The sequence below is a fragment of the Dictyostelium purpureum genome (genome assembly GCF_000190715.1).
Source record: "Dictyostelium purpureum unplaced genomic scaffold DICPUscaffold_72, whole genome shotgun sequence".
Lineage (NCBI taxonomy): Eukaryota > Evosea > Eumycetozoa > Dictyosteliales > Dictyosteliaceae > Dictyostelium > Dictyostelium purpureum.
Genome location: NW_003519409.1, coordinates 33,761 through 58,466, shown reverse-complemented (window position 1 = coordinate 58,466; position 24,706 = coordinate 33,761). Strand labels below are relative to the sequence as shown.

General features: G+C 27.3%; 8 protein-coding genes across 8 annotated transcripts; 4 read left to right on the top strand and 4 right to left on the bottom strand.

Annotated features, from left to right (window-relative positions):
• Positions 1–406: 406 nt before the first annotated feature.
• DICPUDRAFT_77401 (uncharacterized protein) lies at positions 407–4,109 on the top strand (the record flags this gene model as incomplete). The annotated part of the gene is made up of 2 exons (XM_003286479.1): positions 407–530; positions 640–4,109. 2 exons carry the CDS (start codon positions 407–409, stop codon positions 4,107–4,109), a joined length of 3,594 nt encoding a protein of 1,197 aa, XP_003286527.1.
• DICPUDRAFT_97410 (uncharacterized protein) lies at positions 4,100–6,014 on the bottom strand. Its single transcript, XM_003286466.1, has 2 exons — positions 5,713–6,014; positions 4,100–5,643 (listed from the first exon to the last, which is right to left on the bottom strand). Exons 1-2 carry the CDS (start codon positions 5,774–5,776, stop codon positions 4,238–4,240), a joined length of 1,470 nt encoding a protein of 489 aa, XP_003286514.1. The 5' UTR covers positions 5,777–6,014; the 3' UTR covers positions 4,100–4,237.
• Positions 6,015–9,065: 3,051 nt separating this feature from the next.
• DICPUDRAFT_150505 (uncharacterized protein) lies at positions 9,066–11,248 on the top strand (the record flags this gene model as incomplete). The annotated part of the gene is made up of 2 exons (XM_003286478.1): positions 9,066–9,287; positions 9,383–11,248. 2 exons carry the CDS (start codon positions 9,066–9,068, stop codon positions 11,246–11,248), a joined length of 2,088 nt encoding a protein of 695 aa, XP_003286526.1.
• Positions 11,249–11,578: 330 nt separating this feature from the next.
• DICPUDRAFT_77398 (uncharacterized protein) lies at positions 11,579–12,254 on the top strand (the record flags this gene model as incomplete). The annotated part of the gene is made up of 4 exons (XM_003286477.1): positions 11,579–11,614; positions 11,696–11,976; positions 12,037–12,119; positions 12,202–12,254. The coding sequence occupies 4 exons, from the start codon at positions 11,579–11,581 to the stop codon at positions 12,252–12,254; spliced, it is 453 nt and encodes a 150-aa protein (XP_003286525.1).
• Positions 12,255–12,412: 158 nt separating this feature from the next.
• Positions 12,413–13,995, bottom strand: DICPUDRAFT_77397 (uncharacterized protein; the record flags this gene model as incomplete). The annotated part of the gene is made up of 3 exons (XM_003286465.1): positions 12,413–13,073; positions 13,137–13,867; positions 13,936–13,995. The coding sequence occupies 3 exons, from the start codon at positions 13,993–13,995 to the stop codon at positions 12,413–12,415; spliced, it is 1,452 nt and encodes a 483-aa protein (XP_003286513.1).
• A 291-nt stretch (positions 13,996–14,286) lies between these two features.
• On the bottom strand, positions 14,287–15,393 carry DICPUDRAFT_31033 (dihydroorotate oxidase; the record flags this gene model as incomplete). The annotated part of the gene is made up of 1 exon (XM_003286464.1): positions 14,287–15,393. The coding sequence occupies one exon, from the start codon at positions 15,391–15,393 to the stop codon at positions 14,287–14,289; it is 1,107 nt and encodes a 368-aa protein (XP_003286512.1).
• Positions 15,394–16,634: 1,241 nt separating this feature from the next.
• On the top strand, positions 16,635–23,300 carry DICPUDRAFT_31008 (aspartate carbamoyltransferase; the record flags this gene model as incomplete). Its single annotated transcript, XM_003286476.1, has 2 exons — positions 16,635–16,752; positions 16,822–23,300. 2 exons carry the CDS (start codon positions 16,635–16,637, stop codon positions 23,298–23,300), a joined length of 6,597 nt encoding a protein of 2,198 aa, XP_003286524.1.
• A 158-nt stretch (positions 23,301–23,458) lies between these two features.
• On the bottom strand, positions 23,459–24,492 carry DICPUDRAFT_77394 (uncharacterized protein; the record flags this gene model as incomplete). Its single annotated transcript, XM_003286463.1, has 2 exons — positions 23,459–24,017; positions 24,074–24,492. 2 exons carry the CDS (start codon positions 24,490–24,492, stop codon positions 23,459–23,461), a joined length of 978 nt encoding a protein of 325 aa, XP_003286511.1.
• Positions 24,493–24,706: the final 214 nt, after the last annotated feature.

The following is a 24,706-nucleotide window of genomic DNA, read 5'->3' as shown; positions in this document are numbered from 1 at the left end:
TTTTTTTTTTTTTCATTATTATTTTTTTTATTTAATCACAACTAAATTTTATCAATAAAGCACAAATAAATAAAATATTATTATTAATGTTATTATTATTATTTCTCCACAAAAACTGTAAATTGTAATATTATTATACAATGTTTTTTTTAATTTATTATTATTATTTTGGTATTTCCAATAAAAAGGATAATATTAGATATAAATAATTATTTTTGGTTTTCTTGAGTGTTTCTCTATTAAATCTAATAAATAAAGATATTTTAAATTAAATTATTAGAAAATTAAAAAAAAAAATTAAAAATTTAATTATTTTTTTTATAAAAAGTTTTTTATTTTTTATCTTTTTTTTTATTTTTTTTTTTTACATCAACAAATAAACCATCTCTATTTTTATATTAAAAAAATGAATGATAAACTCTTTTTTTCAGTTTGGAGAAATATTTTCCTTCAAAGACATATTTTATATTTTATAAAAAATCAATTTATTGATTTTAGTGAAGCACATCTATCAAATAGAAAGCCTTATGGTAAGATTATATAAATAAATAAATCAAGTAATTAATTAAATAAATATTATTTAAATATTAACCTTTTTTTTTTTATTTTAATTTTTAATTTTAATTTTTAATTTTTTAGACCAAATTCAATCATTAACATGGATGTTAGAAAAAAGATTATACAATATTATTAAAGATAAAATAAAGTCAGGATCAATTTTAATTATCAATACAGCATCAATAGACTATTTAATTAAAAATTGTACAGATTATGATACATTCAAAATACTATTCGAAGAGAAGAAAAGCCAAATTGAATGTGTCAATTTAATCAAAAGATCAATAGAACTGGATTCAGTATTTTCTTTAGGTACATTTTTAAATTTATATGAAAATGAAGAAAATCAAGAAAATGAAGAAAAAGAAGAGAAAGATATTATGTCCACCGATCAAGATCTTTTAAATTTTAGATTAAATGAAAAAGAAAATATTAATATTTGGATGATGAATTTTGCATTAGAGTCATCCAAAATCAATGTTGCAGAGTATTTATTAGTAAACAGACCAGTACCACCACCAGAAAAACCAGGTTTACTTTTTCGTGGAGCGAAATTTTTATCAAAATTTGATGCATCATCAAAACCAGACCAAGTATTGTCTTTTTTAATAGAAAAGATGGGTGTGTCTTTAGATTTAGTAGTTCAAAATACCAAGTTACCATCAATGTTACCATCTATATACGGAATAACCAAATTAAAAACTATGGAATACCGTTTAGCATTCTTAAGAAATAAATATTTGAAGATTAGTTCAAATAGTCAAAATTTTCATCATATTGACTCACTAAAAGACATCGAAAAAAACTCATTGCCTCTTGATTTCCTCACTTATTCACTATTATTCAAGTATCACAAAAAAGGAAAGCAATATTATGATAGATTTATAAAATACTTATCAGAGATTTCTCCAGAAGAAACAACAATTGAAAAGATCTTGGATGACCATAAATCAAACTGTATAAATCAATATATCAACTACTATTTCAAAAAGAATCAATTAGATAAAATTGAACCATTACTTACACATTCAGATACCTTGGTTTTGTTATTCAGTCTATCATTAAAGAATTTTAGTATTGAAGGTTTAAATTTATTCAGTAAAGCTACAAATACAGCTATACCAGTTCCTCGTTCTTATTTAGAAAGAAGTACCCCATTGTTTACAATGAAAGATATCCAAATTAGAACAGAAAGTGAAGTTGTTGAATTCATATCGTTCATTGCCGATAAAAACGACATTGGTATCTCGTGGGTATCTGTATTTCAAATATTCCAACAATTCTATCCAATTGAATTATTTGACAAAGTTAAATCAATCTTTATAAAGAAGCTGAACAAGACTTTCTTACAATTTGTAACAGATTTCAGCAATAATCAATTCTTTGACTTTTTCAAAAACTTTTTCTTTGCCTCTGAACACAAAAACAATCGAATTGACACTGACTACATTGACTTATTTTTTCAAGTTTCATTATTATCAAATAAGCATCGCTATAAAGTTTTATTTAATAATATCAATGGCGATAAAATACAAGATCCATCCGAATCAATAAGAGTAATTGAATTTTTGATCGATAAACATTGTCAAGGTAACAAAAGAATTTTTAGTTCATTTTTAGGTTTATTCGATATTATAGTCGATAATTTATCACCACAAAATTTAGACTCACCCGAAGAAATTATTAAATACTACAACTTTTTAAAAACCGAAAAAATTCAATCTTTCATTTCTCAATACAACCTGGAGTTACTTAAATCAGCAGAAAATAGATCTTTAGAGAATTTATACTTTTTAAATCTATTGGAGATATTGCTATTTAACAGAACCATAACAACAAAATTTCCTTCGTATACTTCAGCATTTAATCGCTTATGTTATATCAAAAATAATTACGGTTTATCTAATATTTTAAAAAATAATGGTAGTAGTGATGGTTTAGATCATTCGATTAATTTAGACACTATAGTATCAATATTCAAAAGTATCAAGAATTTAAATAATAGTTCGGTTTCAAAATTGTATAATAGCCTATCAGCAATTTTAAATTCAAATATTTCATTTAATCAAAAAATTACTGAAATAGTTACTTATTTATTTAGTAACCAATATTTTAAAAATTTTGATTTAAGATTTGCAATTAAATGGCTGGATCATTTAACAAATAAACTATATATGGATGAAAATCAAGTTTTAGCTATTGTTAAATCAATTTATAATTCGATTCATCTACTCTATAATAAAACTAGAAAATCTGATTCCAATCATATGGAAAAAATACAAAAAAATCCACAACAAGGAGCCAGTGCAGAAGAAGATTACGATGACGAGTTAGATCTATTAAAAGAAAATCAAATATTATTACCAATTTTACCAGAAATCAATAATGAAGAAGAGGAAGGTGAAAATTTTACAATTCAACAGTTTGTTCAACAAATTCAACCACCAACTGTACAATCATTACTACCTGAACAAAACTCAATAGAGCAAAATATTGCAAAACTTCAAATATTTTTATCAAATTTAACAAGGAAAATAATTAGTCTCAATTTATTTAGTACTTTTAAATATTTATTCGAAAATGGGTTATATAGTCCAAAGAAATTTGGTGATGCACTAACCGAATATATGAATATTAGAATCCCTAAACAAGTGACAGTTCAAACCAATAGCGAATTAACAATCAAAATTAGGTCAGGAAATTTTCATAATTTAGAATGTGATTTAGATAAAATTAAAAAGCCAAATGGATATCTTTCGTTTTATGTCCTTCGTCCAACTTACGATATGCTATTATCAAACGCAACTGTTGAACAGTTCGATTACATGCATCGTTTAATATTTTCAACAATGGTTAATCCTTCAAAGTTATTGTTTGATATTGTTTATAAGAACCGTTTCGACCTATTTGAGCATTTCTCTGAAAAAATGGATTACTCTTCTGCAATACTCGATTTCAAGACTTTTAATTTTATCATTAACAATGGAGAGGTTTATTTTTTAGAATTATTAATCAAGAAATTTAATCAAATTTTTAAAGAACCAGAATCTAAAATCAGATTACCCTCTCAAATATTCAAAAATTCATTATTATCGGGCCACATTGAAATTACCAAACTTATTTTAAAACATTTCCCTCAAAGCAAAGATTTCAATGTAAACAAACAATTAACAAACTCAATTATTCAAATGGGAAAATCAAGCTCAATCAAGTTTTTATTTGAAAATAATCTTTTAATAAATTTGGATTATTTATTAAAGTCAAATAGTTTAACAACATGTAATGGTATATGGAAAATAGATATTTCTGAATTTTTTGTTTCCCTTATAAATAAAATTATTTTAAAACAACAAAATAATAATAATTACAACAACAGCAATAATAAAAAAAGTTTGGATAATAATTTAGAAATTACTACTCTAAAGAGAATTTATAAAAAAAGAAATAACTTGATAATGAATAGTTTAGCTACAGACTTAACTCAACAGTCAACAGGTGAACAACCATCAAAAAGACAGCGCGTAAAAATTAACAATGAATTAAAATTTTAAATAAACTATTTTTTTAATTAAAATTATTTTATTTTTTTTTTAAAAAGTTTTTTTTATACTGTTAATAATATAAATTTAAAAAGTAATATTATTTTTAAAAAATGAAGTTATTTCTTTTTCAATTGGGCTTATGTAGCAGTGGTGGTGGCATCAGCGGTGGTGGTAGCATCAGCGGTGGTGGTAGCTGGTGCAGTGGTGGTGGCATCGGCAGTGGTGGTAGCTGGTGCAGTGGTGGTGGCATCGGCAGTGGTGGTAGCTGGTGCAGTGGTAGTGGCATCGGCAGTGGTGGTAGCTGGTGCAGTGGTAGTAGTAGTGGTGGTGGCGGCATCAGTGGTAGTAGTAGTGGTGGTAGCGGCATCAGTGGTAGTGGTAGTGGTGGTAGCGGCATCAGTGGTAGTAGTAGTGGTGGTAGCAGCTGATGAGGCGGAAGATGAAGCTGATGAAGCTGATGAAGATGGAGCTGATGAAGATGCTGTTGAAGACTCTGATGAACTTGGAGTTGGCATACAGACAGCAGTACCTAATTGAACATTACATGTGTAGTTGGTTGGACAAGTAATGCCAGAGCATGGGTTTGATGCACCTGATGTACCAGTAGTAGCAATTGTTGAAGCAGTTGTGGCAATTGTTGAACCAGCAATGGTTGATGGCTTAATACAGGTTGGTTGTTGTTCACAGCATTTAGCGGCACCAATTCTGCAACGAGCTCTGGTCATAATACAAACAAAACCTGAGGCTTCACAGTTAACATCATCACAAGTTAAGCAACTATCTGGATTTAATCTACGAGTAGCGACACAAATTGGAACACGGTTGTGGTCTTCACATCTGTAACCTGATGGACATCTAGTATTTCTACAAACTCTTGGTACTTCATAACCTCTGACACAGGTAGCAATTCCATTTTCTGGTCTACAACGGAAACCTCTTGGACAATGTACGTTGTCACAGACATATCTGTTTGGATTAATGGTTGGTCTTGGTGGTCTACTTGGTCTTTTCTTTACACAAACAGCTTGACCATTGTGTTCCTCGCACACTTCGTATCTTGGGCATTCAATATTTGAACAAGCACTACCAGTTGATGTACCGCCAAAAGTGCTACTACCAGAGGTTGATGATGTGCCTGATGTGCTGCTGCTTCCAGAAGTGCTACTACCAGAGGTTGATGAGCCTGAAGTGCTTCCCCCACATCTCCAATGGCCTGAGCAACAAATTGTATTTTGATTATCACCGCAGCTTTCAGCTGGTACCCATGTACAGCCACCTGGGTTATTTTCTTGATTATTGTTAGATTCGTTAAATTGTTTATATTTGGTACCAAAGTCAGAATTGAAACAATTTGACCAACTTTGATAAATCTTATTATTTGAATCTTCCCAACATCTTAAAGTACTTGAAGTGTGACAATCACTTCCTGGAGCAACTGGTGCACAATAACCGGAATCAGCACCGCAACAATCTTTTAAACCATTTTCCAAATAAGTACATTCACTTTCTTTTTGAAGACATTGGTCTTTACCTAATCCAGTACCTAATTAAATTTAAAAATGAAAATTATTAATATTAGTTATTTTTTAAAAAAAAAAAAATTTATATTTACAATTATCACCAAATGCAGCATTTATTAAAGCAAAAGCTGAAACTAGAACATATAATACTCTCATTTTATTTGATTTTATATTATTATTGCTATTATTTACTGTTATTATTATTTTTTAAATATTATATTTTTTAAATTCAAAAATTTAGGTAATCTTTTCTCAGATGAAAAAAAATTATGTGTAATATTACTAATTGTATTATTATAAACTATTAATGTTATATTGTTGAATAAAAAATATATTATTTGATTTATGATCCTGTTTATTATTTAGTAAGGAATGAAATGAAAAATAAAAAAAATGTATAATCAATTTATTAATTTTTTTTTTCAATGTAAAAAAAATTATTTTCAAAAAAAATAAATAATTAAATTAAATTAAAAAAATTAATAAAAAATTCTACTATTATTTAATTATTTTTTAATTCTTACTACTTTTTTAATCATACAAATTATTGTTTCAATAAAAGTGTACTATTGAATATTTTATATAGTGCAATGTGTATTAGTGTTCTAATTTACTAATTAATTTTCATAATTATTTTTCATTCTTTGGATATTATTACTATAACTCTCACACTCACACTAGTTTTTTTAACACACATTAGCACACAATTATTTCAAAACATTATTATTTAATAAATTCAACACTACAACTATTCATATTAAGTAAAAAAAAAGAAATAATATGAATAATATATTCACCTATAATTTTTTTTCCCACAAAAACACACAACAAAATTTTTGGAAGTCATATTACCACACTAACACTTTTTCAAAAAAAAGTATGTTTTTAACACCCAACACACACTCACTCAATATTTGAAAATATACATTATCATTGTTATTTTAATTAACTTTAACACACTAAAAAGTAAAATTTTATTTGATTTTGAAAAAAGTATTTTTTTTTTATTTATATTTAGATTTAATTATTATTTTGTTTCATTCTTATTTAATAATTGTTTTATTTTAATATTTTTTCCAATTATGTAAATTTAATTTTTTAGTGGGTTTTTTTGTATTTCATTTTGATTTTACAAATTATAAAAATAGATTATTTATTTAATAATAAATATTATTGGCTACATATAAATTCTATAAAGAGTGTGCATAATCAATATAATATACATTTTTATTTACTATTCAAATATGGTATATAATTTTTAAAAAAAATTAATAAAACAACATCCATAAGAAAAATTAATATATGATTTACAATTAATCAATTTTTATATATAAATAGCACTTTTTTAATTTAATGTAAAATTAAAAATAAAAAAAAAGGTTAATAGTGTTTTTTAAAATTTAAGTAATTATTTATAATAAACTTAAATATAATGACTATTAAATAATTTTTTTAACATTTTACAATGAAATGAGTTTTTTAATAAATTTTTATAAAGAATATTAAAAATTTGTAGATTTTTAATTATTAAATACTATCTATTCAATTGAAAATTCCTAAATTATTTTACTTATCTTAAAAATAAGTTATTATTTTCAATTATTTTTTTAAAAAAAATGATAAAATATATTTGGATTTTAAAATCCTTTTGATTGAAACTATGTATTTAGTTTATATTTTTTGGTATGAGTTTAAACTGGATGTAAAAAATAATAATATAAATGAACTTTAATTCAAAGGGGTAGGAGAGTCAACCGAGCATAGATAAATGAAATGAACAATGATCATTATTAACGATAGGCTTGTGATTCAAGAAATCTGCTTGTGTGAGGTATCGTACCCAGAGCGGAAACTTTTACTCTGTGTAATAAACAAGGATCAACAATTATTTTAATTTATCAAAAAAAAAATTTTAAAAAAATAATTTTTTAAAAAAAATTAAAAAAATAAAAAATGTTGGGTTAATTCGTTTGTGATTTTTTTTTTAAAAAAATGGATAATGTCAATTGGTGTGATTTGGAAAACCAGCGAGACTGGGATTTGAATCCAGAGAGGCAAAGTTTTTTTTTTTTTTTCTTAAAAGTGAAGATGATTCTTAATGATGCATTAAATCATCAGTTTGTTGTATTGTGTTTTTGTTTGGTATCTGTTTAATACTTTTATGAGTTTTACCACACTGCATACAAGTTGGGCACGGTAATGTCAATTCGTGTGTGATTCGAAAATCTGCTGAGACTAGGTTTCGAACCCGGTGCGGTAACTTGTAGGAAATTCGTTGGTTATCATTGCTCCCCCGGCAAAGGATGCTCATGCAATTATATATCTCCTGGAAGATAATAGTCATTTAAAAATATTATATTGGAGAAGAAGGGTATCGATCCCTTTACCTCTCGCATGCTAAGCGAGCGCTCTACCATCTGAGCTACATCCCCTTTAATATGAAAATTTTATTTGAATTATCCTCAAGGACTTTTTTCTTTTCAATCAGAATAAAAATAGTAATGACTAAAAATAAATTAATAAAAGTCGTGTAACCCATTTTTATTGAAGGGGTAAGTCAAAAAATCGTGGTTACCAATTATTACAAAAACAAGAACTTTTTTTGAAGAGAAAGTGAAAATAAAAACTCACACTGAACATTACATGTATGGATTTTCATATAAAAAACCACATAAATAAATTAAATATAAATTATTATTCATGAATAATAATTAAATTTAAAAAAAAAAGTATTAAACTTTGATCCATTAAAACTTAATAAAAAAAATCAATTGAAAAAAAGAGAAAACTTAAAAGAGATATCAATTTTTATACAGAATATTCTATAAGTTTAAATCCCTACTTTATTTTTTGAAAAGATAGAGTAGGCTAGCCATTTACAATTTTTAATTATTTTAGAAAAAAATAATGAATTTCATAATTAACTTTAATTAAATAATTTTATTGTAATAAAATATTTTTAATATTTTTTTTTGTAAAAATAAATTTAATTATTTTGTATAATTTTTTTTTATCTAATATTGGATAAAAAAAAAAAAAAAAAAATCAAAAAAAAAAAAAAAAAAATTTATCAATATTTATTTTTTTTTTTTTTTTTTTTTGGAATTTTTTTTGGAATTTTTTTTTTTTTTTTTTTTATTAAAATTTAAATGAATCTTTATAAGATAAATATTTTTAATCAAAACACAGAATTAATTTTATTCATTTTAATAAAAAGCTATATAAAATAAAAAAATTTATTTTATAAAATTAAAATAAAAAAAAAAAATAAAGAAAAAAAAAATTAAAAATAAACAAAAATAATTTTTTTTTTTTTTTTTTTTTTTAAATTTTACCCCACCTTTCACACAGAATTAAAAAGAAACAATAAAAATACATACTATAGTTTATTCATTTTAAAGCAATAACCATAATAGTTTTATTTATAAATATATAACACGCCATAATGTCATCAATTAAACAATTGGAAGATATTATTTACGAAGTTAATAAAATTAATAAATCTTTATTAGACGACTTGTTAACATTAAAAGAAGATAAAAAGCTTACCAATAACCAATTAAATGCGGCTCTAACTGCAAAAGAAAAAGCAGAATCAAAATATGAAAGAGCTAAAAAGGATTTAGATACACATAAAAAGAGGTCTGAAGATTTCGAAGCCAAGCTAGTATGTTTATTAAAATAATAATAATTTAACCATTACCTTTTATTATATATTAATATATTAAACAAAATTACTAATACCATTTATTATATTTTTAGAGCGAAATAGAAATAGAATATAAAAAAATTGAAGAAGAATTTGAAAAACTAAAGATCGAAAATAAACAACAAAAAGAGACCATCGAAAACGATAAAAATCAAATCAATACAGTTATTAAAGAGAATCAAGAACTAAGAGAAAAGATAGAAACGAATGAACTCCATAACCAAGATATAGTGGATAAAGATAAAGCAATAGAAAGACTTGGGGATGAACTTAAAACATTACAAAATAAACTAACTGTATTAGAAAACCAAAAGAGTAAATTTGATTCCATTAAATCTGAAGAACATAAAAAAAGAATAGAAGCAGAGCAATATAGTGTTGGTCTAGAGAAGAGAGCGTCCGAACTTGAGGAAAAACTATCATCATTAGAAGATACCATTGCAGATTATCAAAAGATTCAAAAACAACTAAAAGAGCTAAAAGAGAAGCACGAAAAATTAGAGAATGAAAATAAAGAATTACAATTAAAGTATAGCAATAAAAATGAAAAAGAAGAAAGCGATCGAAATACCATGAAATCAATAGAACAAGAACTTGATGATTATAAGACAATGTTTCAAAATGAACAGCAAACACGTGAAAAAATAGAAGAAGAGGCAATGGCAATCAAATCGCATCAAAAGAAATTAGAAGATCAACTAAAACAGGAGAAAGCCAAAGTAATGGATTTAGATGATTTAAAATCACAATATCAAGAAGAAAAGAAATTATTAAAACAAACTATAGAATCCATCCAAAGCGATTATCAAAAAGAAAAGGACAAATTGCAAAATGAACTAGTTGAAAAGGAAAAACTACAATTAGAACTAAACCATAAAACACAAAAAGAAAATGATTATGAAACTAGAATTAAAGAATTAACGGAATCTCTACAGCAATCAAAATCATCTTTGGGTCAATTAAATATCGAATCACTACAACAAATTTTATTAAACTTTAACAACAAACAAAAAGTCAATAATAGTGAAAAACAATCATCAGGACAAGATGAAAATAACAATACAAACAGTGATGACATTAGCGATATTAGTTCAACTGCATCAGATTCTAATAATAATACTACAGCAACACCAAATAATATAATAGATGAAAATATATTAAAAGAGTACTTAGAAGACATTATATCAAAATCACAAAAGAATCATGAACTTTTAGAAAAGATCCAAGATGAAAGAAAGAAACTCCACGAAGAAAAACAATTATTTGAAGAAGATAGATTAAATTTTAAATCTGAACAATTAAATAATTTAAATAATCAGATTGACAACAGTAAAAAAAACAAACATAAAAAAATAAATAGTAGTATAGATAATAGTAATGCAAATCACGAACAACAAGGTGGTGCAACATCATTGACAGCTGCAGTTCTTCAATCACCAGTTAAATCATTTTCATCATTCTTTAAATCAAACAAAAACTCGTCAGATCTTAATGGATCAGATCACCATAGTGAAAACTCAAGTGGTTTACAAAGTCCCATTTCAATATCTAATAATCATGAAGGTGCAACCTCACCAACATCAGCAACTAACCATTTAGCGGCCACACCTCCATTAAATATTTCAGATGATGAAAGAAAAGAAAAACTATTCCAACTTTATCAATCACTTTTGGTAGACTGTAATACACTTTTGTATTCTAAACAGGATCAATTGGTAGATTTCGAAAAAGGAGGATTCATGAAAAAATTCCAAGTTAGTAATATTAAAAACTCAATCTCAAGAATTGAACCAATACAAGAAAAAATTAAAAAAACTTTAAAACTAGTTGATTCAAAACCCACTATTACTTTAGATGAAGATACAGAACATAGAATCCTATTTAAAATTTTACAAACCGATTTAGATAATGAAAAATAAAATAATTAATAAAACTTTATTTACTTACAAATAATTAAAAAAAATTTTATTTAATTATTTGTGTGTACATATATTTTTTTTTTGCCTTTTATTGGTGAGAAACCACTTGTTTTTTTACATTTACCTTTGTGTATGTCTCTTCAAAAACAACTTCACACCCACACACCCACACACAAAACAATTTTTTTTTTATTAAAATTATTTTTATTTTATTTAATTTAATTTTGGTAAATTTAATTTTTTTTTTATCATTAATTTTTTTTTTTTTTTTCTTTTTATTAAAAATAAATTTTCACAAACAAATAATTGGTTACATATAACAAATAAATAATGAGCTCATTTGCTGATCAAATAGAAAAAGATGTTGTATGTATATTATTAAAATAATAATATATTAATAAAATTTATTTATATTAATTTATGTTATTTTTTTTTTTTCTCCAATAGCAATCTATGTTAAAAAAATACAATGCTAAAGATTGCATTACTAAAGATGAAGCAATTTCTTACTTCAAGAACTCTGGAAGCAAATTCCCAGAAAGAAATGCAAGTTATCTATTCAAAGCCATGGATTTGGATCATGATGGCAAATTAACCTTAGATGAGATTAGAGCAGGACTTATTAAAGAGTATTCTGAAAAGTTGGAGGATACCATCGAACTCGATATTGACGCCTTTTTTTTGAAACATGATATCAACAAGGACCAAAAAATTCATAAGAAGGAAATGTAAGCTCATTAATTACTATCACTACTTTTTTTTCATTCTAACATATTTACTTTTTTTAGGATTCAATACTTTGAAGATCTTGGAACCCAATTTCCATCCCAAGCAGCTGAGGCCATCTTTAAAGATATTGATACGGATAAAGGTAAAGATAATTTATAAAAACCATTTCAATATTTATATAAATATAAATTTTTATTTTAATACTAATTTTTTTATTTTTAAAGATAACGTCATTACTCCAAATGAATTAGAAAAGGTAAATATATTACAATACTAAACTATAAAACATTAAATACAAATATACTGATTAACATTTATTTAATTTAAGTATTACAAAAAGAAATATAACTTTGGTCCACAACAATAATCTTTTGGTTCAAAAAATATAAAAAAAAAAAAAAAAAAAAAAAAAAAAAATTTTAAATAAACAATTTACTATCTTTTATTTAAAACAATTTTAAAACTATTAGGCTTAATATTTATACCAAAATTTTCATTTATCTCCAATGGTTTATTATCAATAGATGAAATTTTATAATTTAATAATAAATTTGAGAGAAAGAGATAAATAATAGAGGATGCCAATTCACGGCCAATACAATTACGCTTTCCCAATGAAAATGGCAAATATGCAGCACTATCACCATCAATAAAACGTTGTGGGTCAAAATCTTCAGGATTTTGGAAATATTTTTTATCATGATTTAGTGCTCTATAGTTTATCACCACCTGGCTTCCTTTTGGGATATAAAAACCTTTTAGCATTAGATCCTTATTTATAATCCTTGGAACCCCGAAAGGAACTATTGAATGAATTCTTATCACTTCTTTGCAAACAGAGTTAAAATATGGAGTTGAAGGGCGATCACCTAGTTTTACTTTATCTCTATCACCAACTACCCTTTTTATCTCTTGATAAACATTTTCTTGTATATCTTGATGATTTACCAAGTTTAAAATTGTCCATTCCAATGTTTTAGATGGTGTATCTGTTCCTGCAACTAACATATCTAAACAGTTTGCAACAATGTCCCTTGCATCTTCACTATCGTCTGTATTATATTCTCTTATTAATAAATCCAATAAACAATTTGACCTATAAAAATATCAATTTTATTATTAGTTTTAAATTTTGTTTTATTAATAAATCTTCACCTACTCTTCATTAAGGCTCTCTAATTTTTTAACATGCTTAATGTATCTTTGATACACAAAATCCCTTCCTATTGGGACGTAGTGTTCAAATTGTTTTAAATATAATGAATAAAATGGTTTTAAGATTTCTATATAATCGCCAACATGACCCACCCCAACCATATCAAAAACAAATTCTAACCATTCTGCAAACATTGAGACTACTCCTGTATTGATATCTTCATTGTATGAAACCTTTTCATTAAAAATATATTTAAACATTGTTGATAATGTAAAACGAGTTGCAACTAAACGCACAGGTAGAGCCTCCCCTGAATTTTCAAATGATTTGAATGATAACACCATATCCTCAACTTGATCATATATCATTTTATATAATTCTTTAATATTGATTTTTTTCATTACTTTTTGAAGCATCTCTCTGTTTCTATCCCATCTTTTGCTTGATAATAATATTCCATGTTCATCATCACTGCAATGTTTAAATGATGGTGTTAATGGTCTTTCTTTTAATGATTCATGATTATTTAAAAATAACTCTTTTATAATATCAATATCACTAACCACAACTGTATAACAATCGCCAAAATATAATCTATATATTTTCCCATACTTTTTAACTAATTGTTCACAAGTTATATGTGGCTTTTCACCTAAATTATGTAAATTTCCAATTATTGGTAATGGAAATGGTCCTTTGAGATCATTATTTGTAAACTTGATATATTTTTTGTACTATATTATAAAAAAAATATTATTAGTAATTAAAAATATATTATTATAAAAATAATATTTATTTTTACATTAGATTTTATTAAATAAATAAAAACAATAAGTAATAATAAATTTAATATTGATATCATTTTATATTACTAAAAAAACTAATGTGTGATTAAATTTTTTTAGCGTTTAAAATAAAAATAAAAATTTATAGTGGTTATAAATTAAAATATTAATATTTTTAAAAAAAAAAAATGATAACAGAAATTCTTTCAATAAATAAATTTTATTTATTTGTTGTTTTTAATTATTATTTACTATTATAATATTGTATTTTGAATTCCAATATTATATTATCTATATTGTTATTTACAATTACTATTGTACTATTATTGTATTGTTGTAATATTATATTTTTAAATTTTTAATAATTTTTAATTTTTATTGTGCCATTTCATAGCAATATATGGATCCCACATAAGACCAGTAGCAGACATAGCAATGTCTGCTCCAGCATCTAAAAATTGATCAAAGTGTTCTGGTTTAACAATACCACCACAGCCTAAAAGTTTTAAATTATTATTTTGTTTTTTGATGATTGATGAAGCAGTTGAAACCCAGTCAAGAGCAGCTGAACGAATTGGTGCACCACAAACTCCACTAGTTAAACGAGATTCGCCTAATGATGGTTCACCAGATACCTTGTCAGTTACTTTCATTGAGAGAGTGTTGATACCGGCGATAGCGGCAACGCCAGCATTTTCGGCTTGTTGGAAAAGCTTGGCCATTTTATCGAGATCTTCCATAACACCAACCTTGATAATAAGTGGAATATTTTTTGGTGCAAGTTCTTTAACAAGTGTTGATGAAATTTCATAAACTGCATCTGGGTTATGGTAGATTTGACCTTCACCTGTTACAACATTTGGGCAACTATAGTTAACCTCAACAATTTTAGAACCGGCATCAACGGCGATACGAACTGTATCAATAAAATCTTGAAGGAAGTCATGAGCAGTGCTTGCTGTACCAGTAATTGAAACGATCATTGATTGACCTTTACCTAAATAACTATGAGCTAAACCAATATCTTTATATAAATATTCTTTTGACATACTTGGCATACCAAATGAATTTGTAATAGCCAATTGATCCATTGTTGATGGTACATTACTTGTTGCATGAATAGTTCTACCACTGTCGCTCTTAGTGAATTGTTTACTATCTTCGCCGTCTAAATCTAAATACTTTACATTTGGTACTGGATGACCAAGATGATGATGACTTCTAATGGTTTTATATGTTGGTAAATCGAAACCAGATTCCAATGCGAATTTAACCCATTGACTATTTAATAATGGACCTGCTGGTACACCCAATGGACTTGCTAATTTAGCACCTAAAAAATCTATAAATTTGCTCTCATCTAAATTATCTCTTCTTTCTTGATATTTATATCCCTCGACAAATGGTCCATTTTCTAAATTATCTTCCCAAGATTTATTAATATCGTAAATTGGTTTATTAATTGGCCACTCCATTTTTTTATCTTTAATGTTTTTTTTTGTTTTTTTTGTAAAAAAATTAAAAAATAATGAAATAATGAAATTAAAAAAATTAAAAAAATTAAAAAAATTACAATTAAAAAAAAAAATACGAAAATTTATTAATTAAAAAAAAACAAAAAAAAAAAACGAAAAAGAATATCAGTAAATATATTTATATAAATTATAGGTTTAATTAATAATTATATATCAAATTTTTTAAATATTAAATAAAATATATGCACTTACCTATTCTCGGTTTTTTTTTTTACAATCGAAAAATTTTATTTTTAAATTAAAATTTTTTAAAATTTTAAAATTTAGGGGCAATAAAATCAAACAGGTTATTATCAAATAACAATATAGGAGATTAAATAAATAATTAAATAAATAAAAAATGTAAGTTAATTTATTTAGTTAAACTAATTGTTATTTTTAAATTATTTTTTTTTTTTTTTTTATTATCGTAAATAAAAGTTTTTTTTTATTTATTATCGTATTTTAGGTGTTTCTTTCTATTTCGGCCCCACCGACTATTTACCAAATAACCGTAGTCACTTTTTTTTTTATTTATTTTTATTTTTTTTTTTTTTATTTTTATTTTTTTTTTATTTTTTTTTATTTTTTTTTAATTTCAAAAAACGAAACGAAACTATATTTTTTTTTTTTTTTTTTTTTCAATCTTTTTCTTTTCTTTCTCTCTTATATAAAAAGATAACTTTACAAATAAATTTAAATTAAATTGCTTTTTATTTAAATTTATAATTAAATTTCGAAAATTAACAATTAAACCTTTTAATTTTCTATTCAAAAGTAAAGTCCCCTCTTTTTTATAACGAAAAGAAAACACACATTTACCCCATCTATTTTTTTATTTATTTTTTAATTTTTTTAAAATTCATTTTTATATATTTCATTTTTTTTGTAATATTTAATATTCTATAATTATATTATTCATACACATATATAGCTTTTTATTATAAATTAAATTTATAAAAAGAAAAAAAAAAAAACCCCAATTGTTAAAATAAATTAAATCATTATTAATTTATTATTATTTTTTACATTACACATTTAAATTAAATAGTTTTTTAAAAAAAAAAGGTAAGATATAATATATTAATAATGGCCAAATAAAATTAAAAAAAAATATATAATTAATGTATTTTTTTTTTTTTAAAACCTAAAAAAAAAAGACAAAAAAACATATATATAAATATAAAAAACCCTAAAAAGAAATGGAAAATATTTTAAATAGAACAAAAGGTTATTTAGTACTCGAAGATGGTACCAAGTTCAATGGTTACTCATTCGGTAGTGAAAGATCAGTTGCTGGTGAATGTGTATTTTCAACAGGTATGTAACTTTTTCTTTTTTTTTAATCAAATTTAATATCTTAATTTAAAAATTAATTATTTTTTATAGGTATGGTTGGATATAATGAATCAATTTCAGATCCATCTTATACAGGTCAAATTCTTGTATTTTCATATCCATTAATCGGTAATTATGGTGTTCCATCATTCAACGAACGTGATCCAAACTCAAATCTTCCAATCAATTTCGAATCAGAAAAAGCTCATACACAAGCAATTATCTGTTCAGATTACTGTGACGAATATTCACATTGGGCAGCAGAAAAATCTCTTTCAGAATGGCTTAAAGAATCAAATATTCCAGGTTTATATGGCATTGACACCCGTGCTTTAATCACTAAAATTCGTGAGAAGGGCTCTCTCAAAGGTAAAGTGATCATTGGTGACTTTGATGAAAGTAAATTAGAATTTGAAGATATCAACCTTAGAAATCTTGTTGCAGAAGTATCAACTAAAACAATCAAGACCTACAAGGCTCCAGAAAACTCAAAGAGAAAGAACAAAAAAGTTATCGTTTTAGATTGCGGTATCAAGAATAACCAAATTCGTTGTCTCTTAAATCGTGGTGTAGATCTTAAAGTTGTACCATGGGACTACGATGTCGTTGCTAATGAACCAATCAACGAATATGATGGTGTATTTATTTCAAATGGTCCAGGTGATCCATCAGTTTGCGGTAAAGCCATCGAAAATATTAGAAAACTCTTTGCTTTAGAGAAATCAAAAGCTTTATTCGGTGTTTGTATGGGTAATCAATTATTAGGTCTTGCTGCAGGTGCTAAAACTCATAAAATGGCCTTTGGTAATCGTGGTTTAAATCAACCATGTGTCGATCAAATCAGTGGTCGTTGCCATATTACATCACAAAATCACGGTTTCGTTATAGATACTGGTTCTCTTCCAGCTGGTAGCGGTTGGAAAACTTATTTCATCAATGCTAATGATGCTTCAAATGAAGGTATTTATCACGAATCCAAACCATGGTTCTCTGTTCAATTCCATCCAGAAGCTATGGCCGGTCCAACCGATACTGAATATCTCTTTGACAATTTTGTAAACTATGTTTGTGGTGAACCATTCACCTCCCCAATGAATAAATCAAAGGTTATCGAAACACCAAAGAATATCAATAAAGTTTTAATTTTAGGTTCAGGTGGTTTATCAATTGGTCAAGCTGGTGAATTCGATTATTCCGGTTCACAAGCCATTAAAGCTTTAAAAGAAGAAGGTATTAAAACTATTGTCATCAATCCAAATATTGCTACAGTCCAAACTTCACCAGGTCTTGCTGATAAGGTTTATTTCCTTCCAGTTAACGCTGCAAGTGTACAAAAAGTTATCGAAAATGAAAATCCAGATGGTATTTTAGTTACTTTTGGTGGTCAAACTGCACTTAATTGTGGTATCGAACTCTATAAATCAGGTATTTTAGAAAAACACAACTGTAAAGTTTTAGGTACTCAAATTGAAACTATTATTGCCACTGAAGATAGAGGTATCTTTGCTGAAAAATTAGCCGAAATTAATGAACGTATTGCTCCATCTATGGCATGTAATTCATTAGAAGAATCAATTGTCGAAGCAGAAAAAATTGGTTATCCAGTTATTGTTAGAGCTGCTTATTGTTTAGGTGGTTTAGGTTCTGGTTTTGCCGATAACAAAGATCAATTAATTGCTTTGGTTACTGAAGCATTAGCAACTTCATCACAAGTTTTAGTCGAAAAATCATTAAAAGGTTGGAAAGAAATTGAATATGAAGTTTTAAGAGATAGTAAAGATAATTGTATTACTGTTTGTAACATGGAAAATTTCGATCCATTAGGTATCCATACTGGTGAATCAATTGTTGTTGCTCCATCACAAACCCTTACCGATAAAGAATATCAAATGTTAAGAGAAACTGCAATTAAAACTGTTCGTCATTTAGGTGTTGTTGGTGAATGTAATATTCAATATGCTTTAAATCCACACTCACAAGAATATTGTATTATTGAAGTAAATGCTCGTCTTTCTCGTAGTTCAGCTCTTGCATCAAAAGCTACCGGTTATCCATTAGCTTTCATTTCTGCTAAAGTTGCATTAGGTTTCGATTTAGCTGAACTTAGAAATACCATCACCAAAAAGACCACTGCTTGTTTCGAACCATCATTAGATTATCTTGTTGTTAAAATGCCACGTTGGGATCTTAAAAAATTCACTCGTGTTTCAAACAAAATTTCATCATCAATGAAATCTGTAGGTGAAGTTATGTCAATTGGTAGAAAATTCGAAGAAGCTATCCAAAAGGCTATTCGTATGGTTATGGATAATACAGTCGATGGTTTCCAAGCTGGTGTATTCCCAACATCAGACGAAGAACTTGAAAACCCAACCAATAATCGTATTTTAGTTTTAGCTAGTGCATTCAAAGATGGTTATTCAGTCGAAAAAGTTCATCAATTAACCAAAATCGATAGATGGTTCCTTACCAAATTAAAATCAATCATCGACTTAGAAAACCATTTATCAACATACTCAACCCCATCAGCTATTCCAAATGAAATCTTAAAATTCTCAAAACAACAAGGTTTCTCTGATAAACAAATTGCAAAAGCTATTGGTGCTACCGAATTATCCGTTCGTGATCACAGAAAGAAATCAGGTATTATTCCAATTACCAAACACATCGATACTGTTGCTGCCGAATTCCCAGCCCAAAACAATTATCTCTACATGACTTATAATGGTGAAACCAACGATATCGACATTAAAGATAAATCATACATTACTCTTGGTTCAGGTTCATACCGTATTGGTAGCTCAGTCGAATTCGATTGGTGTGGTGTTAGTTGTATCCGTACTCTTCGTTCATTAGGATTAAAATCAATTATGATCAATTTCAATCCAGAAACTGTCAGTACCGATTATGATGAATGCGATTATCTCTACTTTGAAGAGTTATCATTAGAAAGAGTTTTAGATATCTATGAACGTGGAGGTCCAAATTCAACACATGGTGTCATCTTATCAGTTGGTGGTCAAATTCCAAATAATTTAGCTATCCCACTTTCACGTTGTGGTGTTAATGTACTTGGTACTCATCCAGATATGATCGATTCAGCCGAAAATCGTTACAAATTCTCACGTCTCCTCGATACTGTTGGTATTGATCAACCATTATGGAAAGAATTAACAAGTGTTGATGATACCAAAGTTTTCTGTGAAACTGTTGGTTTCCCATGTTTAGTTCGTCCATCATATGTTCTTTCAGGTGCTGCCATGAATGTTGTTCACTCTTCACAAGATCTCGAAACTTTCTTAAGTGAAGCCGCTGCTGTCTCACGTGACTATCCAGTTGTTATTTCTAAATTCATTCAAGAAGCAAAAGAAATTGAAATCGATGCTGTTGCTGATAACGGTCAAATCGTTTTATTCGCTATCAGTGAACATGTCGAAAATGCCGGTGTTCATTCAGGTGATGCTACTTTAGTTTGTCCAGCTCAAGATCTCGATGATAATACTATTCTCAAAGTTGAAGAAACAGCCAGAAAGATCGCTGCTGCTCTTAATGTTAGTGGTCCATTCAATATTCAATTCATTGCTAAAAATAACGAAATTAAAGTTATCGAATGTAATTTACGTTGTTCACGTTCTTTCCCATTCGTTTCAAAGACTCTTAATGTTAACTTTATCGAATTAGCTACCAAGATTATCATTAGTCATCCATATGACTTACCACAAGTTCAATCAGTTGATTATGTTGGTGTTAAAGTACCACAATTCTCATTCATTCGTCTTAAAGGTGCTGATCCAGTTTTAGGTGTTGAAATGGCATCAACTGGTGAAGTTGCTTGTTTCGGTAATACTCGTGAAGAGGCTTATATTAAAGGTTTAATTTCAACTGGTTTCCGTGTTCCAGAACAAAATGTTTTACTTTCAATTGGTTCATTCAAAGAAAAAGAAGAATTCCTTCCATCAGCCAAGAAATTAGTTTCACTTGGTTTCACTTTATTCGGTACCCAAGGTACCGCAGATTATTACAGCGAACAAGGACTCCCAGTTACTCAATTAAATTGGGACGAAGAAGAATTAGGTGAAAATGTTATTCAAAAGAGAATGACCGAAAGTACTATTCATTTATTCATTAATTTACCATCAAAGAATAAATATCGTCGTCCATCTTCATTCATGTCAAGAGGTTACAATCTTCGTCGTGCTGCTATTGATTTCCAAGTTCCATTAATTACCAATATCAAATGTGCTAAATTATTTGTTGATTCAATCCCATACATGAAGGGTCCAATGCCATTAGACACTGTTGATTGTCGTTCATCAAACAAGATTGTTCGTCTTCCAGGTTTAGTTGATGTTCATGTTCACTTAAGAGAACCAGGTGCTACCCACAAAGAAGATTGGGATAGTGGTACAGCTACTGCTCTTGCTGGTGGTTTTACTATGGTTGGTGCTATGCCAAATACTAGTCCAGCTATTATGGATCAAGCCACTTTCGAACTTGCTAAACAATTATCATCATCTAAAGCTCGTTGCGATTTTGGTATTTTCATTGGTGCAACCTTCACTAATACCACTACTGCTGGTAACTTTGCAAACGAAGCCATGGGTATGAAAATGTATTTAGAAGAAACATTTGCTCCACTTCCATTAAAAGACGATATCAATGTTTGGAGAGATCACATTATGAACTGGCCAGATAATACTACCCCAATCTGTGTCCACGCTGATGGTCGTAATCTTGCTGCCATTTTACTTTTAGGTTGGATGTACAATAAACAAATGCACGTTTGTCATGTTAGTCACAAAGAAGAAATCGATATCATTCGTGATGCCAAGAAACGTGGTATGAGATTATCATGTGAAGTCTCACCACATCATTTAACACTTTGCGATAAAGATATTCCACGTATTGGTGCTGGTCAATCAGAAGTTAGACCAAAATTAGGTACTGAAGAAGATATGAAAGCTCTTTGGGATAATATTGATTATATCGATATGATTGCCACTGATCATGCTCCACATACTTATGAGGAAAAATGTAGTGCCAAACCACCACCAGGTTTCCCAGGTTTAGAAACTTCATTACCATTAATGCTTACTGCTGTTCACCAAGGTAAAATTACCCTCGAAGAACTTGTAAAGAAAATGCACACCAACCCAATTCAAATTTTCAATCTTCCAGAACAACCAGATACTTATATCGAAGTCGATATGGATCAAGAATGGGTCATTCCAAAGAAACCACTTTACTCACGTTGTGGTTGGACTCCATTTGAAGGTCTTAAAGTTAAAGGCAAAGTTGTTAAGGTTGTTTTAAGAGGTCAAACTGCTTTCATTGATGGTAAAATTTTAGTCGAAAAAGGTTATGGTATGAATTTACGTTCAAAAGAATACCTTGCAGAAGTTGAAAGACTTAAAGAACAAAAAACAAAAACTCAACTCTCATTTGTTGGTGAAAAGAGTGTTACTCCATCAGTTCAATCTCCAACTATTATTAGCTCACCAAAGAAACCATCAAAACCAGTCGAATCACACCTCCCATTAGTTGGTGGACCAAATATTGTCGGTAAGAGAGAAGATATCTTACAATCATTGTTCAATGCTTCAGATAACTCATTTGTTGGTAAACACGTTTTCTCTGTTAAACAATTCACTCGTAAACAATTACATACCCTCTTTGCTATTGCTCATGAAATGAGAATTCTCGTTAAAAGATCAGGCGGTTCAGATCTCCTTAAAGGTAAAGTTATGGCTACTCTCTTCTATGAACCATCAACTCGTACTTGTTGTTCATTTACTGCTGCTATGGAAAGACTTGGTGGTAGAGTTGTAAATGTTGACAATGTTTCTTCATCAGTTGCCAAAGGTGAATCAATTTCAGATACCATCCACACCTTAGAATCATACTGCGATGCTATTGTTATGAGACATCCAGCTGTTGGCTCAGTCGAATCTGCTATCTCTGTTGCTAAAAAACCAATAATTAATGCTGGTGATGGTGTTGGCGAACATCCAACTCAAGCTTTATTAGATATTTTCACTATTCGTGAAGAATTAGGTACTGTTAATGGTCTTACTATTACTTTAGTTGGTGATCTCAAGAATGGTCGTACTGTACATTCATTAGTTAAATTATTATCACTCTATCAAGTTAAAATCAACTATGTTGCACCAGAATCACTCTCAATGCCACAAGAAATCATTAAAGAACTCAACGAAAAAGGTATTGAACAAAAACAATTCACTTCACTTGACTCAATTTTGTCAACAACCAACGTCTTATATGTCACTAGAATTCAAAAAGAACGTTTCTCAGATTTACAAGAATATGAAAATGTTAAAGATTCATTCGTCATTACTCCACAAACCTTAACCAAAGCTTTAGATAATATGATTGTTATGCATCCATTACCAAGAATTAACGAAATCTCCCAAGAAGTCGACTCTGACCCAAGAGCTGCTTACTTTAGACAAATGGAAAATGGCATGTATGTAAGAATGGCCTTATTAGCTTTACTTTTTGGTAAAAATTAAATTAAACACCTCCCAATTAAAATATAATAAATTAAAATAAATTTTATGTATATATAAAATAAATTAAATAAAAAAATTTATAAAAAAAATAAAACATTTTATGTTTAACCTTTATTTCATTTTGATTTAATTAGAGAAATTTATAATTATTTATAAAATTAAATTATAATTGGGATTGTTGGGTTGTTGGCAATACCACAAAGGTTTTTTCCTTTCTTCATATATATATAACCATCAATACCATAATCTTCTCCATATGAATTCTTTACAATCCAATAGTTTTCAGTATATCCAACAATTAATACAAAGTGATTGGTATATATATTGGAGCAGAAAAGATCATCATAAACACCACCAAAATATAATTGAAAGAAAATAGATGATGCATCAATGGCCACAGAAACTGGTCCTTTAGTAGCAACTGCATTTTGGATAGTACTCTCATCACTAATTAAATTGGCAAAATTATTTAAAGTTGCTCCAATAAACTGATCTTTAAATCTACATTTACTTTTTTGGGCTTCATAAGGGTATGAACTTTCTTTTGGAATTTTTCCATTTTGGTGTTTAAATAGATAGTTAAAAGAGTTAACAACTGTTCCTCCATCACACCCTCTATTTCCTTCAGAACCACTACAATCTATTAGATTTTGTTCAGATAACCTTATTAATTGACCGTTCTCTATTTTATTTGAGCTTTCGAGTGATCCAATAGCACTAATAAATAATAAAATTAGAATAATATATATAAATAAAATTTACTTTAATATTACCTAAATGCATAACCAGAATTACAAAAACCTTGGTTTTTCACTGGGGTAACAGCTCCTTTAAGTCTCCAATCAAATGTTGTGGGAATATCATATCTTGAGGAGTTTATCCTTATATAGTTTTGAGTTTTAATATTTGAACCCAAAAATAAAGATTTGTACTCTTCGTTTGATAGGTCTGCATATTTGTTTAAACCTAGAATTGTTTGTGAATTTCCTTTATTCCAAGAGTAAATAAAATCCATATTATATTTAAATATTTCATATCTTTTTTTAAAATCTAAAGTTTCATAAAATTTGTTGTTTTCATTTGCCCAACTTATAAATTTATTTTGATAAATTATTTCTGTAAAAAGTTTATTGCAGAAAACATTTTGATTTAAAAATATAAGTAAAATAAACCCAATAAAATAATATTTCATTTTTAATGTTAAAAAGATTTTTAAAAAAAAAAAAAAATTGTTTAAATAAATAAATTAGTTTTGAAGAAATATTTTAAGTATTTTTAAAAATCGAATCTTTTTTTAAAAAAACAAAAAATTGATATGGTATATATTATCTATTTTTATTTGTAAAAAAAATAATTTTTCATTTTTTAAGAGATTTAGAAAATAAATAAAAAATAATTTAAAAAAA

Excerpts from the sequence above, each read along its gene's own strand:
- DICPUDRAFT_97410 (XM_003286466.1), bottom strand. The coding sequence starts at position 5,776 with ATGAGAGTATTATATGTTCTAGTTTCAGCTTTTGCTTTAATAAATGCT. Across the intron at positions 5,644-5,712 it reads TGCTGCATTTGGTGATAATT|GTACTGGATTAGGTAAAGAC; the intron begins GTAAATATAAAT and ends AAATTTAATTAG.